Source organism: Mobula birostris, chromosome 3 (genome assembly GCF_030028105.1).
Source record: "Mobula birostris isolate sMobBir1 chromosome 3, sMobBir1.hap1, whole genome shotgun sequence".
Classification (NCBI taxonomy): domain Eukaryota; kingdom Metazoa; phylum Chordata; class Chondrichthyes; order Myliobatiformes; family Myliobatidae; genus Mobula; species Mobula birostris.
In genome coordinates this window covers 165,940,589-165,957,497 of record NC_092372.1, presented here as the reverse complement: position 1 = coordinate 165,957,497, position 16,909 = coordinate 165,940,589, and the positions used below count along the sequence as shown (strand labels likewise).

General features: G+C 41.4%; 1 protein-coding gene across 3 annotated transcripts in view; it reads right to left on the bottom strand.

Moving 5' to 3' along the window:
* egfra (epidermal growth factor receptor a (erythroblastic leukemia viral (v-erb-b) oncogene homolog, avian)) overlaps nt 1-16,909 on the bottom strand; it is a 288,862-nt gene that overhangs the window by 32,113 nt on the left and 239,840 nt on the right. For all 3 annotated transcript variants that reach the window (XM_072253612.1, XM_072253613.1, XM_072253614.1), the window contains 3 exons: nt 11,039-11,180; nt 10,082-10,204; nt 7,692-7,790 (listed from right to left, as the gene is read on the bottom strand). In XM_072253612.1, coding sequence (XP_072109713.1) covers nt 7,692-7,790; nt 10,082-10,204; nt 11,039-11,180 — 364 coding nt within the window. The remainder of the gene's footprint in view (nt 1-7,691; nt 7,791-10,081; nt 10,205-11,038; nt 11,181-16,909) is intronic.

The following is a 16,909-nucleotide window of genomic DNA, read 5'->3' as shown; positions in this document are numbered from 1 at the left end:
CTCAATACCTCTCTCTGTCCCCGTCTCTCTCTCAAAACTCTCATTAAAACATAGCCTTGTGGTCTCAACAGGCATTTGGGGCTTGATATAAATTTGACATACAGCATCTTAGGCTATGGAACATTGAAGGCACTGTAACATTGCAACTATGGGATATTGGGAGTTTCAGCTCTCATAGATCAAACAATGAGAATGGAGTTTTTGTTCCTGTTCAACATTCATAAAATCAGGATTTGACTGAACTATAATACTATCTATACAAAATAACCTGAAGGTTAAAATATCGTTCAACAAGGAAATATATACAGTGACCAGTCTTTTCAGCATGGAAGGCTGCTCACAAAATAATTGAAAACTTAATATCTGCATGAAATTCAGTTAATTGCATTGGTAAAGTAATTGGGCCAGGAATTAAACTATTGACTCACCCTCTTTCCTAAGATGTGCTTCATTTTACTACAATTTGTGAAGAAGTTAAATACTTCATGCTTTCTTCAAATTAATAGATTTTCTAAACTATTTTCAAGTGCATAAACTTTGATTAATGTGCCATTAAACTCCGATTACCACCTTCAATTAATCTTTTGTGTTTTTTTCCCCTCAAACACTGCTTTCAGGCCATCATTCTTTGTTCATTTTTGCTTATCCTGCAATCACTTACAAGTGCACAATGACCTTGTTGAATTATGCCTGACATTTCTAGATGCTCTCCTGGGATTTGTACTGTGGTATGAATTTTTGGAAAAACCATTATCAGGTATGTGAAGATTATAAGAATGGCTCTGTCTTATGATAATGTATTTCTTTGCACTAAAATTATTAATAACTGCTCTGAGCCTTGGACTCATCATCTCAGATAAATTGTTCCTTCTGTTGGCGAGTGATCTTGCAACAATTACCTCTAGCAGAACTGAAATCCTTGTACTTTTTAAAATGTCAGCATTGATTTCAAGCACTAATAGAATTATAATTTATTATCGAAGGCCTTTAGAAACATGGTTCTTATTGGCCTCTGCAACTCAAAAGGTTCGCATCTTTTTTTAAAGCCATAATTGTACATAATTGTAATCAGTCACTGGCAAAACATTAGGGAACATAGCTGTGAATCAAAAACAAATTTTGAAATATTACAATAGGACAACAATGGCACAGAACATGTTGAAAAGTCATAATATCACAGTAATTAGAGTACCCTGTCTTTCCAACTCCCTCGCTGAACAGCAGCTCCCTCCTTGACCAATGGTTAACCAAGAAAATGCCTTTACATGCTAAAGGACTGTAGGACACATGCTCTCTAAGATTCAAACAGTAACACTCTGTAAATGGATTCTCATGGTTTAGGTTTGCCTGCCTAAATAAAATGGAAAGGATTTCTTCCGTTTGATTGCTGATGAACATCAAATCTAATAAGTACTTGGCCTATGTTATCAAACACTCATCTAGCATCATAGGAAAAGTAACCAATGCTTACAGGTGAAGCCAAAAAGAGTTATGTAGGGAAAACCCAATCCTTCAGAAACATACACTTACAGCAGCAAAAGAACTGGATGTGTCATGTTTTTATGTGTTGAGTGATTGAAAAAGCATCATCATTAATTGTGCAACCCAAATGGTGATTTGTATCAGTATTAATAATACCAATATACTGGAATGACAAAATGGAAAGTGCATTACTTCAATAACATGGAATAATTTTCTTTGATTTCCTGACCAACAGACTACAATCAGTGAGGATAGGCTGCAATGCCTCTGCTATGATAATTTTTGTGTTCCTTGATCTCTACTCCCTGCCCCACTGTATTCCTTGAATGCCATTGATTGCGTAGCCAGTTTCTGCTCTATATCCAACTGCAAGTTTACAGATGATGCCATCATTGTAGGCCATATTTCAAATAATGAGTTGGAATACAGGAAGGACATAGAGAGCTTCATAACACAGTGTCATGACAGCAAACTTTCCCTCAATGTCAGCAAAACTAAAAAGCTGGTCATTGACCAGGAACGCCTGGAAGTGGAGGGGTGGGGGTGCTCTGCCTAGATCAATGATGTTGAGGTTGAGAGTGTCAACTTCCAAGCAGTGAACATCACCAATCACCTGTCCTGCTCCAAATACGTACACACCACGGTCAAGAAAGCTCACTAACGCCGCTACTTCCTCAGGAGACTGAGGAAATTCACTATAAACTCTTATCAATTTTTAATCAGTGCACCGGAGAAAGCATCCTGTCTGGATCCATCACATCTTGGTATGGCAACTGGTCTGCACATGACCACAAGAAGCTGCAGAAACAGCTTAGCACAACATAGAAATCAACCTTCCCGCCAAAGATTATCTATATTCTTCAGTGCCTCAGTAAAGCAGCTAACAATCAAATTCTCCACCCACTCTGGGCATTTTCTGTTCTTCCTTTCCCACTGTGCCAAAGATAGACAAGCCTGAAAGCAGGTACCACTAACTCTGGGCCTCACAATCTATATCGTTACAATCTTGCATCTTGCTGTTTACCTGCATTGGCCTTTGTCCGGTAGCTACACACTTTATTCTGCGTTGTTATTTTTTCACTGCGTTCTACCTCAGCACACTATGTAATGACTTGATCGTATGAACAGAATGCAAGACAAGTTTCCCACTGTTATCTTGGTATATGTCACAATAGTAAAGTAAATTCAATTCTTAATTTAAACTTCCATTGTGTTCCAATCCCTTCGTTAGCTTCTTTTTCGCTGCAGCTTCTTAGTGTTCTATAACCTCTGATCCTTGTACTAAACTGTGGATCCTTGCACATGCCCATGTTTCTATTGCCCTGCTCGAGCTAGATGAGTTGCAAGTGAATGAGTGAAAGAGAAGTGAGATTTTCACTCAACTTGCTGCTGGTTCTCTTCTTCATAACCAGTTTGCACTTTCTCACCACTGCTCTTCTTTCACTCTAACTAGCAGCTCTCTCCCCTGTCCCATGTCTTGATCCCCAAATTGAAGGGACTTTGCTGCAAAGTGCAATCACCTTTCATTGACAAAGCAGGATATCTTAATTGCCATACTTCATGGCAATGCATGGAGTGAGAGTGGGAAGGGGACACCAGTGGGTTTGAGCTGGTTACTGGGGGAATTCAGCGTTTAATTGAAAAGAGGCCTAGTCAGCGAAGGTTCCCAATCGGGTGCACTGGTTTGATAGAGATTAGGGGTGCAACAACTTGGAAGTCCATGGGGGATTGTGGTCTGGCAGGGCACTGGTCTGCTTTGGGTCTGTCATCTTTAAAATTTGCACATTTAAAATCTTGTATTATTATCCATTCTTTTTTGGGATCTGCTGCAGTTTACAAATCTAAAGAGCATATATCAAAAGATTGCTTAGTCTAGCAAAAAATCTATGCGAGGAACTGTTCTAGTTTCAGCTGTATATATAAAAGGGCAAGATACAGCAAGTAACATTCAGATGAGTGAAAACAACTACAGGATTTACTAGTGAGTACTTGCCTGTTTTGAAGTATACTAATATCCACGTGTGTTTTGTAACTTCAGAAAGTAATTGAAAGAAAAACACAGGAGCTCAGGATAACTTGCCTACTTAGTTTTTCTTTTGTGCGGTGCTTATATATAACATAGTGGTGTAATGACGTATGCCATTCACGTACTTCTTACATATAACTCAATGAATTAAGTAAACAAGTTTAATCAATATAAACCCACATATATAATTTTACTTAAATATCACTGAAATCTTAACTACACTCCTCCCTGCCTCCAACTTAATATAGAATGTATCTCAACTCAAATATGTAAGGTATTGCTCTCTTGTCATCTTATATCATAGTATACTAGAAATACAACTACTGTATAGGCATCCACAACATAGCAAATCTTAAATTGTTCAATTCAGGCTTAAAGACATAATTGCTTGGGAGAATTTCTTACTATTGTGGGATAATGGCTTTCCTGACCGGGGAGGTGGGGATTGGGGGAGTCTCCTTGCTCGGCAGGAGAGGCTTGTGGCTGTGAAATAATCTCAGGTTCTGGATCCTCCCCCGTGGTGGATGTAAGATTTGACTTTGAGACTGCAGGAGGTGCTTCTGATAGCTCTGGTCACCTTTCTGCTCTCATCAATTGATTAATGTGTCATCTCCAGATGACATCAAAAGCAATCTCCACTGTGTAGGAGAGTGGTCTAGTTCTGTCCTTAATCTTTCCAAAGTAGTCACTTTGGATCATCGCTGTAATCTCTTGCCAGAGCCGTTCGTCCAGGAGTGAAACACTGAACCCCTTTGTTTGAGAAGCCCTCAATTTGTCTCAGCTGTTTGTCCTGCATACTCTTTCTGAGACTGGGTTTGAGGAGATCCAAGCATGAAAGCAAGGAATGACCCAGGAACAGGTTAGCTGCTGAGTTGCTGGTTGTGCAGTGTGCTGCATTGTGATATGCAAGGAGGAAATTGGCGAGCTTCTGATTCAGTGCTAGTGTAGTGTGTTCTGCTAACAGTGCTCATAGTAATTTTTTAGACCATGGAGCAAACGTTTCATCAAGCCATTTGCAGCTGAGTGCTATGGTGCAGATGTAATATGTCTTATTACATTTATTTTCAGGAATGACAAACTGTTCCACCACAAATAGAGGTCTACTGTCACCGACTAAGTGTTCTGGAACACCAGTCCATGAGAAGAGGTTTCTCAACACATCAACAATGTGCGAGGCTGTAGTGGAGACTACTGGGAACAGTATTGGCCACTTAGTAACTGCATCCTACTACCGAGAAATTTGTGCCCATGAATGGACTGGCAAAATATACATGAATCCTCTGCCAGGGCAATGTAGGCCGTACTCAGAGATGGAGAGGTGCTGCTCTTGGCTTCTTTTAGAGGTGCTGGCATCCAGAGCAGTGCATGGCAAGCTACTTGATTGGTTGATTTATACAATGCTTCAAGCCAACACTTTCATTTTGAACATACTAGCTCCTCCAACATTTTAGCTCCCAGCTTCAGTATTACAACAACTCTCAATCCCCACATAACTGTGTCATGTCCTTTTGCCTTGGGGCGTCCATGACTGCTTGAATTTTCTCAGCATATGTGTAATCCTTGTGCATCAATACTGTGACCACAGTAAGTGTAAAGAATTCACACTTATTGCATCGTGCTCAGAGCCCATATCTTCCAATCTATTTAACACCATCCTGAGATTTTGGAGATGTTCACCGGCAACAATGATGTCATCCAAGTACCACTGAGTGTTTGGGCCACCTGGTCTATGGCTTTCTGCCAGAGTGCAGGTGCAGATGCTACTGCAAAAATATGACTATTATAGTGATGAAGCCCTTTGTAAGTGTTTATGGTGAGAAACACTTTGGACTCTTCCCTCCAGAAAGGTTTGTAAAGATATTCTCCATTCTGGTAGAGGGTATCGATCGACATTCAGTACAGGATTAATGGTGACCTTAAAACCACCGCAGATTGTGACAAACCCATCCTCCTTGGCTACTGAGATCACTGGTGTTGCCCATGAGCTCTACGCAACCTTGGAAAGAATTCTTTCAGGCACCATGTGATCTAGCTTATTGGCTACTTTATCACGGATGGTATATGGAAAAGGATGAGCTTTGTAAAACTTGTGTGTGGCATTTTCAAATTAACACTGTTTTACTCTTGATATGTTTGAGTTTTCCATTGCCAGGCCTGAATGCTTCTGTGGCATCATCCAGTACCTTTCTTAATTTGCTTTCAGTTGACCCTATTGTAGGGGATGTAGCAAGAAAATGGTGGCTGGGTCTTCAATCAAGCTGTCGCTGGGTCTTCAATCAAGCTGTCGCTGTCTTGGCCAATCACAGCCCCACAATGCTGGCCTTTTATTTTATGATATACATGCCTAGCATGGCTTGTTTGTTGTTGTACATCACAGTTGCAAATGTCACTTCCATAGGGGTCATCTTTTCTCCAGTGTAAGTTCTTAGCTGGATATCTGTAGGCTTCAATTTGGTATCTTTGAAATGCCATTCAAATTCATTTTAGAATGAATGAAACAGCCGACCTAGTGTCTAATTTGATTCTAATTAATTTTCCATTCACTTCTGGTGTAAGCTATATTGCTCGTCTCATCAATTTTCACAATGTAAATCTCAAGGCTACAGTGTCCTGTATTGCTTTCATCTTTTATCAGATTTTTCATCAACAGCATCCAGATTAGTGCTCTTTTTGAAACTGCAACTTGACTTTTTATCTTTTTCTCTTCCCTGTGTAGTCCATTTATTTTTATCTACCCGACATGCTCTTTATATGTGCCCTGTTTTGTTCCATTTTCTGCAAGCTTCACCTTTAAACCTGCATTGGTCTGGTGTACATGAGCCCCGGCCACAATGGTGACACAATTTGTTCATCCAGACAGGTTTCGGATCAGATGTTGCAATTTTGTTCACGCTCACTTTCATTCCTGACTGCAACTCAGTTGCTTCTCTGACTGCTTTGATCCAGTGATTTCAACCACTCTTTTAAATATGAGTTGTGGTTCAGTTAGGAGCTATTTTTGAATCATTTCTTGTAAGATTCCACAAACTAAACAATCTCTGAGTGTAGCATTAAACCCATCACCGAACAGAAAATTCTCAGACAATTTCTTCGATTCAGCCACACAAGTTAAATGGACTTGCCTTCCTTTTGTTTCTGCTTATAACTAAAGCATTTTGCAATCAGCAATGGTTTCAGTTCTAAATCTTCCTGCATTATGTTCATGATATCATCAAAGCTCATTCTCGCTGGTCTAATTGGAGCAGTTAAACTTCCAAGCAAACTGCATGCTTCTCTACCTATTGCACTCAGTAACATTGGCACTCACTTTTTATTGGCCATTTCATTTGCTTCAAAATACTACTCAATTCATTCAGAACATTTCATCAATTATCTGTTGTGTAAATGAACATATTTATCTTTACAACGTTACCAGCCATTTCTGTTTCCTATCATTAATATCACCTGGTACTCACTGTTTATGAACCTGTGCATTTTATCCACTTTATGCCATTTTTTAAAAACTCGAACGTCTTTTTCACCTTTCGACTAAAAATGTGCTGCACTTCTACAGATATGTAGTCATCTTGGGTTCATTTTACAACTACTTCATCGCTACTGTTAGGTTTTTTAACTCCACAAATTAGTCAAAAGAGAAACCGAGGAGCCTGGGTAACTTGTCTACCTAGCTATTCTTCAGTGAGGTGCTCAAAGTGTGGTGGCTAAATGACATATGCCATTCACATACTTCTTACATGTAACCCATAATGAATTATGCAAGCAACAAAGAATGCTTAATCAAATATATTTACAATATTATTCAAATATTACCAAAATATTAAATACATTACACAGGTTACCTTAAATCAACACTTCAGTCAAATTTGCATTTGGATAGCAACTGTAGTTAAAACCTCATAATTCTACTGGTAATGGCATATTTCATCTTGAAAATATAAGCAAATGGAGAAAAACACCAAATGAGCATACAAAAGAAAGGAATAGTAAGGCACATAAATTGGGTTGCCACAATGTAGTGTGTTGTATACAGGGAGGAGCAATTTAAACAGTCTGCACTTAACTGATAGTAGTGAATTTCTATTGTAGATTTCATACTGATTCGAATAGAATAAACAAATCTCAGTGAAAATATAACAACTTATGATAAACTGCAGTCATACAAACAATCACAATCTCAGCTTACATCGAGGATTTCTTTATTAGCTTTTGGTGAGGTTGCTTCTCTCAATACTTTGATAGCAACAGGGATTTTGACATTTTCCCCCTCTGGATTCCACAAGCCCTGTGGAGGAAATGACACTTAAATTAAAGCAAAATATCTCTACTCATTCTGACATTTTGATTGAATTTATCAAATATGCACTACCTCACAAAAATAAAACAAGTTTGCATTTATTGGTCATGGGACTAAGCAGGTTTAGATTATTCAAAGCAGATGTTGAAGACTTCCAGATCATTAGGAATCATGAGAGATGGGGAAAGGGCAGGAAAATGGCATTTGGTCCTATTGTCAGTGATGGAATTATTGAAGGTAGAGCAGGCTTAAGGTAACAAATGCCTTATTTCTGTTCCTATTTTAACCTATCTTTCATCTGTTAAAATAGCTCTTCATTTTAGTTAATTTCCTTTTCAGAAACAAAAGCAGTCAAAATAACATTCAAGTTTCAAAACTTATGTCTATTTTGCATTGCTAAAAGGTACAAATAACGTCATTCCGAGTGCTAAAGGAACTTCAAACAGCGATATTGCATAGGAATTCAGGCACTAGAGGTCAGCAGACTTCAAAGGATCTTTCATCAATTAAAATAAATGGACTGAAAATTTTGTAGGTTCAATGACCTCTGTATGCATACCAACAGAAAATGATACACGCCAAGAGATTAATGAGTAGATTGTCCCTGTAAATTTATTGCTACCTTCTCCACTACATCAAATTATATCTCAATAGCCTTGAGGCATTGTTTTACAAGTTAACGGTGGGATTTGAATAATATTCTGAAATCTGGTTACATCATACCGAATTGTAAAGGAGACCGTATCAAGACATTCAATCTGATCCACCCTAAGGGCCTTCTCACAAACTCATTACAACATCCCAATATTTTTTTGAGGGATTCCAAAGATTTTACCTCATTACTGCATCAAAGCACACAAAGCACATCATTCTATCAGTCTTAATATCTTCTTTCATCAGTTGAAACAGTATTTCTTTTATTGTAACTTTAAGTATTCTATATTAGATCTTGATTATCTCTACACTACCGTTTCTCTATACGCATCAGTTACTTGTTGTACCTCAATCTTGATCCTCAGCAGAGCAGTTATTTCCACTCCATCCAGCCTTCGTTAGTGCCAGAAGAATGAATTTGACCTCCCCCTTTCTTACCCAACCTCAGAATGATACACACACTGCTCTCTATAACAAAACTTATTATAACTGATTTGACTTGTAGAGACAGAGACTACAGATGCTGGAAATCTGCAGTAACCACAAAATTACAACAGGAGACCCAAAATGTTGATAGCCCATTTCCCTCCACAGATGTTGCCTGATTAACTGAGGTCCTTCAGCATTTTATATGTTGCTTTGTGGAGTGACTGTTTTCCAACATATCACTTCCCTGAATTATTTAAAACATCTTTTCCTCACTGCCTACAAACAAAAAATCTGGTTGTTATACCTTTTTTATAAAGCAGAACTCTGGTAGTTCCCAAGACTGGGCCCTAGTCTACTTCTCTCCCACAGAAACATTGAATATTTCTAGCATTCGGTTTGTATTTCAGGTTTTGAATACTCAAAGTACTTTGCTTTTGATTCTTGTTATCTTACTCTGTGCTCTTTCTGCTCTTTCAAATCATGATTCACTTTCCTTTCATCCACAAAAGAAATTGTCTTAAAGGCTTCTGACATTACCCTATAGGACTCAGCTTCCTAGATATCTTGCTTCTGTCCTCCCCAACTCCTCCAACATGTCAAAGTTTGTTGCTAGATTGGCATCCCAGCATGTCTTTCCATATCAACCAGCACTGATTTCAAAAGGGCAAATTAGAATTAATTGTTCCATTTTATAAATGCTGGCACAATCACACCCCACCTTATCACTGGAATCTCTTTGGTCCTAGATCATTACAACCCACCGGCCATGCCCTCTTGCAACTCTCCATTTCTCCATTCAGTTCACTTGGTAGCAGAACTTTCAATCTAGTTGATGTCAAACTATCTTACCAAATCTCACCTTGTTACTTCACCCTTTGCTCTTAAGCATGTCCTCAAACATATCTTTTCACTCATATTTTCAAATAACACAACCTTCTTTCACCACCACCCCAACTAAAGCTCTTTAGTTACGCTTTATTATGTTAGACAGTACAGAGCTGCTTGATACGGGTGGTCTAACTGGAATTTACTTCCTGCCATGTCAGCCTATTATGAAGATTAATAACACATGTTCAATTACTCTGCTTCTCCGATTGCAGTAAAAGTTAACCATGCTTTACAACAGACGCAAGATTCGAGCTCAGCTACCAACATGAATTCTTTGAATGGTGCACTGTGCCTAAGAGGTAAATTACCTTGTATACAGTGCCAAATGCTCCAGAGCCAAGCACTTTGATTTTCTTGAATTCTGTCTCTTTAAGGATCCGCAGAAGGGCTTGATTTGGAGCAGCTCCACTGGGTGTTAGAGGCTGAACCAGCTGCAAGAACAACAAAACCACCTTATTCCTTTAATATAAGATCATCTATTTATTTATTTCCTGTAGTGGTGATGGGAGAGATAGAGGCTCTGACAGTTAAGTACAGAGACTTTAGAATATGCAGTCTAGACTGTAAAGAACCCACTGATCTCTCAAGTTTGCTTGCAGATAATATATTTCGTATTCTTCTTCATTGGCTGTAAAATGGGATACAAAATTACCATCAAGTAATAGCCAGACTCCGTCATTTTGGTCAATGTGCACAAGACATCTCAACATCCCTAAATTATACCATTTCCAAATCAGCATATTTCTTTTTTTTCAGAATAATCACGACAAGCAAGAAGAGTAATTTGTGTTTAATAAAAAATGAATCCATTTATTTGTTATCTATTTGGAAAAGCCAGCAATGGACTTTTGGAAAAACAAATCACAACCTTGCCAAAATAAAAACTCACAATTTGCCAAGGTGCAATTTCCTCTTTGGGTGAATAACCCTACACCAACCTCCTGTAAAAATTCTGAAAGCCAATCTTGTGAGGAGAGGAAATAAAATACAAAGTTCCTTTGGATGATCTAGGATCCACAAATCTAGATCCTCAGATGGAGAGACATGTTTATTTCCCTTCAGTTCTAGCACTAACCTAATCCAGCTCCCTCATCTAAATCACAGAGGACCAGTAGAAGGCTCCAAATGAACTCCTTCCATACTACTTTATATGAAACCTGCCTGATCGATTTAGAATGAAACTTAAATCAAGCCTTTACTATCAAACATCTGAGGAAAACCATTGATTTTTCCCCTTAAAAAAAGACATGTTTCTACATGTTTACCTCCCGTTCCTGCAGCAAACGTCGCAAAGCCCTCTTCTTTCGGACGTGCCTTCTCCGCAGAAATACTCCAATCAACAAAGCCAACATGACCAAACCAAGGAGCCCGCCAACAACTCCTGCAGCAATGGAAGGAATGTGGGACCTAGAGAAGAAGGAAAGTCACTGAGAAACTTTTTGTTTGAATGCCATGAGAACCCTCTATCTTTGGTGTTGCATGCTTCCATCACAAATAAGTTAAGAAAATGAAACACATTTTCATCACACTATTCTTTGAAAAAATTGATTTATTTTGATTGATGGACCTTACTGCAGTCTGTGCGGCAGTATGTCTCAACTTTCATTATATTTTGTATTGGTCTTAAGTTTTTAATTAAATATAAAATTAAGTCTTTGGCATTAATTTGATTTGCTGATAGTGTTATGTGAAAAATATGCATCAACATAAATTAATTTTCTACTGTGAATATCCACTGGGGGGAGGGAGACAGTAGGTAAAGAGGGTGAAATGGGGGGAGGAAGAGAGTGAAGGGGGGTAATAGGGAAAGAGGGGAAAGGAAAAAGAGGAGGAGTAGTTACTGGAAATTTATGAACAGCTAATTCCTTCCATCCCATCCCTTCCCTGAAAACTTACTGTCAAGTTTTTGATAATTTATTATCCAATTGTCAAGATCTACTGCATGGCTTCAGTATTTAAATTACAGGTGAACAGTCAAGCAAGAGGCACCACAATATATATTTGTCTATCAACTCTGGCAACAATTTTGGTTTTATCTTTTGTTACGTGCTTGCCCCTTTACCACCTGACTATCCAAGTTCAGCAAACGCCCACTTCTCCTATCTCCTACCCAATTAGGAGATGCCAGGTTTTACCACATTATCAGGAGCTTGATTCTCAATAATAAACTTCAAGTTATCCTGCTGTGACACTGCTCTACCAATGTATTAATTTCACCACTCTCCTGATTTATTGTGCTCTGATAGATCCAATGGTTTTCCAAAGCATTTGCTCAATATTATGGGAAACCTGTTTTGGTGCCTGTCCAGTCAAGGAATTTATTTACATCACTACTTTCTCTGTTCAACATGCTGCCACTTTCAATGGAGCAAAAGACAAGCAGAGTAATAATTTTGTGTGTCACATGGTAGAGAAGGCCCCTTCATCTTAATGGTCCATACACTCATGATACAGAAATCTCCATTTTTATACCCTCATTCAGAAAATGTAGCTTCATCAATGTGTGATAGCCTAGGTGTCATCACTGATCCAATGATTATAAGGCATGTATGGATGCTGCTTAAAACCGAATATTTTTTCTCCAGCATTTGCAGGTTTTTAAAAAAAATTCCAGACAAAGATTTACCACAAGTTTGATAGCCCATCATTATTATGTTAATCCATTTGTAGCAACTGCAGTGGAATGCATTTTGATCATTTTCTTTTCATCTATATAAATATGAAACACTCTGGCTCAATTGGCCGCGTACGTCTCGGGAAGACAATCTCTGGCTCCACCAAACGTGTGAGACAGAGGCGCCAGCCCACCCCAAAATCCTCTGTTTGTGGGGATTCTGCATGATTCGTTACCCTGTCACAAATAAGTACCACGGAATAACAGGCAGTACACCACATACAATTAAAAGATTTAGCTTTATAATTCTTAATTTGACCACGGATTAGTAAAGAAAGAATTTAAAAAAGGGCCCATTTTAATGAAACAGTTTAATGTGCACAAGTTGGAGCTCAAGGTTTCCGCGTTGCTTATCCTTCATTGATCACCCTGGGCTTCGTCAAGTCACAGACCCACTCCGGGTCGAATCCTATGACCTCTTCTCTTTTCATTATCCCTGAAACCAAAAAAAACCCAAGCCCAACCCCAAGCTCACCAGAGAAACCTCCCTTTAATCCAGCCATCCTAATTGGATGGCACACAATTCTCCTAACTCTCATCTTCAACAGTAACCCAAACAAGTAGCTTGCAGCAGCATAACAGTAAAAAAGAATATGAACCAGGGCATTACACTCTCCCCCCAGGAAAACAGACATGTCCTCACAACTGTGAAATAATTTGTCATCCTGTAATTAAGAACGACATTTTCAAAGGAATTTCCTGATGTCAGAACCTCTAATCTATTTGAAAAGGGTAGTGACATACCTCACTAGGTTGATAGCCTTAGCACTCTGTTCCCCCCAGTGCTACATAGGTCAGCCTATCTGGGGGTCTCCTGACTCTCTGAGACCTCCTTACCCTGTTACCTACTTCTTCAGGTTCAGATACTCCTTGGGATACTTCTGGTCTACATGGCGAGGTCTCCCCCGCTCTATCACTCGTGCCCTCCTGCGACTCGGACCCCTCTGCCACTTGGCTGAGTCTTGCTTCATCCCTTCATGGTCTAGCTGAAACCCAGCCTGTCCACAGATAGTCCCCCCGATTTCTCCTGCCTCAGCAGTAGAAGGTTTGGAAATCTCTTCCTCAATCAGTGGGGAGTTAGCAAAAGGCACCCCCATTTCCTCGTCCTCCGAGTCTGTATCCCATTCAGGGCCGGGGGCCAGTGTTGGTTCTGCAGCCTCTCTGTGTCGCCGCAGAGTCCTCTTATGAGGCGTAGGCTCCAGATTGGGCTCCGGGTCAACCTGCACCTCTTGTCCCAGAGGCAGAAGGTGGTTCCAATGGAGAATCATGACAGGCCCATTCCCATCCTCTGGTTTCACCTGGAAAACTGGTATGTTTGGCATCTGACTCTCCACTACATGGGGCATAGCCGTCCAGTGGTCAGTCAATTTATGCTTCCCAGGATTCCTTATGAGGACTCGGTCTCCTGGCATGAGTTGGGAGAACCTCACCTTTTGATCATGCCTCCTCTTATTTCCTTGATTCTGCTTGGCAGCCTGCAACCTCAGCTAATTCATAAGCCTCTTTCAGCTCCCTTCTCATATCAGGCACATATTTCAGATAAGCCTTCAGTGGTAGATCTTCCTCGCCAGTCCCAAAACAAACGTTGAAGGGCAACTTCGCCTCGCGCCCAAACATCAGATAATATGGCGAGTGGAGTACCCGGTAGCTTCATTTCGGGTACAGTTGTAGCAGTGGACCAGATGTCCAATATGTCGACTCCACTTGTTCTTCTTGCTGATTCTCAAGGGTCTGAGCATGTTTAGCAAGGTCCGATTAAACTTCTTGGGTTGGGGATCACCCTGCGGATGATAAGGCGTAGTCCTTGACTTCTCAACTCCAAGGGTTCAGTAACTCATGTATGAGCCTACTCTCGAATTGCGTCCCTGATCACTATCTATCTGCCTGGGGAGGCTGTAATAAATGAAATACTTCTCCCATAACACTTTGGCCATCGTGGACACCCCCTGGTCCTTGGTATGAAAAGCCTGTGCATATCTGGTGTAGTGATCAGTAATGACTAAGATATTCGCCATGTTGTTGGCACCTGGCTCTATTGACAAGAAATTCACACACACCAGGTCAAGGGGCCCCGCAATCTGTAAGTGAGACAACGGAACAGCCCTCATCGGCAGTGTCCTCCTCTGTATGCATCGAATGCAGGACTTGCAGTACTCTTCGACCTTCAGCTTCATTCGGGGCCAGTATAACTGATCTCTGAGCAATCCATAGGTCTTTTCAACCTCCAAATGGCCAGAATTAACGCAATCCTCCGAGACTTCTCAGGCAGAACTAACTGGGACACCGAGGCTGGTCTGGAGGTGACGTGACCTGGTATAGGATCTGGTTCCTCAACTCCAATCTGGACCATTCTCTCAGTAATGGAGTGTTTCATCCTCTCCGCTTGGGCCACGTCTCCCTTTTCAACTGCTGACCAAATGGTACCGATGCCTGGTCACCTTGCTGAGCAGCTGCCACTTCTCCAGGACTCGATTCTGGCAATTGATTTGTCTTCAGAGCAGTCAGGTTACAGTAAACTTGTGGAATGGCATCATCAGGAGCTCCCAGTTGATCTACCGCTCGATCCTGCCCTTGCCTTCCATCTGTCTTCACCGTGATGAAAAACTGGCACATGCCTGTCACTCCCGAGGCAGGAATGCTCTCTCACTCTTCATCCCTCAGGTGCCCATCGAGACAAAGCATCAACATCTATGTTCCTACTTCCCGGCCAGTACTTCAGGCTACAATCATAGGCAGACAATGCCACCAACCACCGACGGCCTGTGGCATACAATTTCGTCGAGGTCAGGGTATAAGTTAGGGGACTGTTATCTGTCCTCATCTCAAACTTGGCACCACAGAGGTAGTCACTCAGCTTATCCACCACAGCCCATTTCAACGTCAGGAACTCCAGCTTGTGCGTGGGACAGTTTTTCTCAGAGGGTGAAAGACTCCAGATGACAAATGCAACAGGTCTCAACCCAGTGCCCTGATCCTGATACAGGACACACCCTAAGCCCTCTCTGCTGGCATCTGTATTCAGCAGAAACAGCAATCGGGAGTTTGCAAAAGCCAGCACAAGTGCTTGTGTCAGTAGCTCCTTCAGTGACTGAAAGGCCTGTTCACACTTTGCATCCCATCTCGCTCCAAGAGTCTCTGAAGGGCTAAGATACTCTTCACTCTCCTCTCCTTTTGTCCCCATCCCTTTCTTCCCCAAGGGAGGGTATCCACACAGAAGCTGATTTTAAGGGTGACTCACTTTCACGTAGCCCTTCATGAATCTACAATAGTACCCACAGAACCCAAGGAACGAGCGCAAAGCGCTCACAGTCTGAGTCCTTGGCCAGGTGGTCACCGCCTTTATTTTAGATGGATCTTAGCTACTCCATCCCATGAGACTATGTGCCCAACACAGCTCACAGATGTCCTGCAGAACTGGCACTTGTCCAGGGAAAGTTTGAATCCTTCAGCTTTCAGGTGGTCCAGCACCTTCAGTAGCCTCGCTTCGTGTTCCTCCAAGGTAGATCCAAACACTCCGAGGTCATCCAAATACACCAACACCTCAAGCAAGTTCATATCCCCCACCGTCTTCTCCATGACCCACTGGAAGGTTGCAGGGGCTAACCTTCCAGGGGCTCCCGATATGCCCTGGGGCATCCTTTCAAACTGGAGGAATCCTAGTGGACATATAAGTGCTGTCTCCTCTTTGTCAGCCTTACTCATAGTGACCTGGTAATATCCACTTCTCAAGTCCAGCACACTGAACCACTTCACACCACTCAGACAGGCCAGTGCATCTTCGATCCTCGGGACTGTATGCCTGTTCAGAGTCCGACAGTCCACACACATCTGTACCTTCCCATTCTTGTCCCTGGCCACTACTATTGGTGACACATAGGGGCTTCTGGACTTAGTGATGATCTCAGCTTCCTTCAGCTTACACAAATGCTGCTGAACGTCTTCCACCTCTGCAGGGTGGCAGTCACCGTGCCCTTTGTCTGAACAGGGTGTCCTCGTCACCTGGAAAGTGTGGCGAGTGCTCTTGGAACAACCCACACCAAACTCGTCAGTAGAAAAGACACCTTCCAGTTCCAACATCTTTTTTATCAACCTCCTCTTCCAACCCACAGGTACTGGGGAGTCCCCAAAATTGAATGACTCAGAGGTCAACTTTCCCCTTTTTTGTGGAGTTTCTTCCCGCCTTGTCTCACAGGGACACATTACTGTCACCAGGAAGAAATGCACCAGGGCATCCCCCACTTGAGAGGGATGCCTCTTCACGATGTTCCTGACAATCACTGCCATCCTGTCCGCCTATACAACCGAGGGCTCTGCAGTTCGGGCCTCACCAGTATCCCAGCAGGTAAACCCGACTCCTCTTCGTGGTCTTCCGGAACATCCACTATGAGGGAATCGGCGTCAGGCATTAACAGAAATTTGGTGTTGCCCATCACCCTCGCTACTTCCCCAGGTCATAACATCA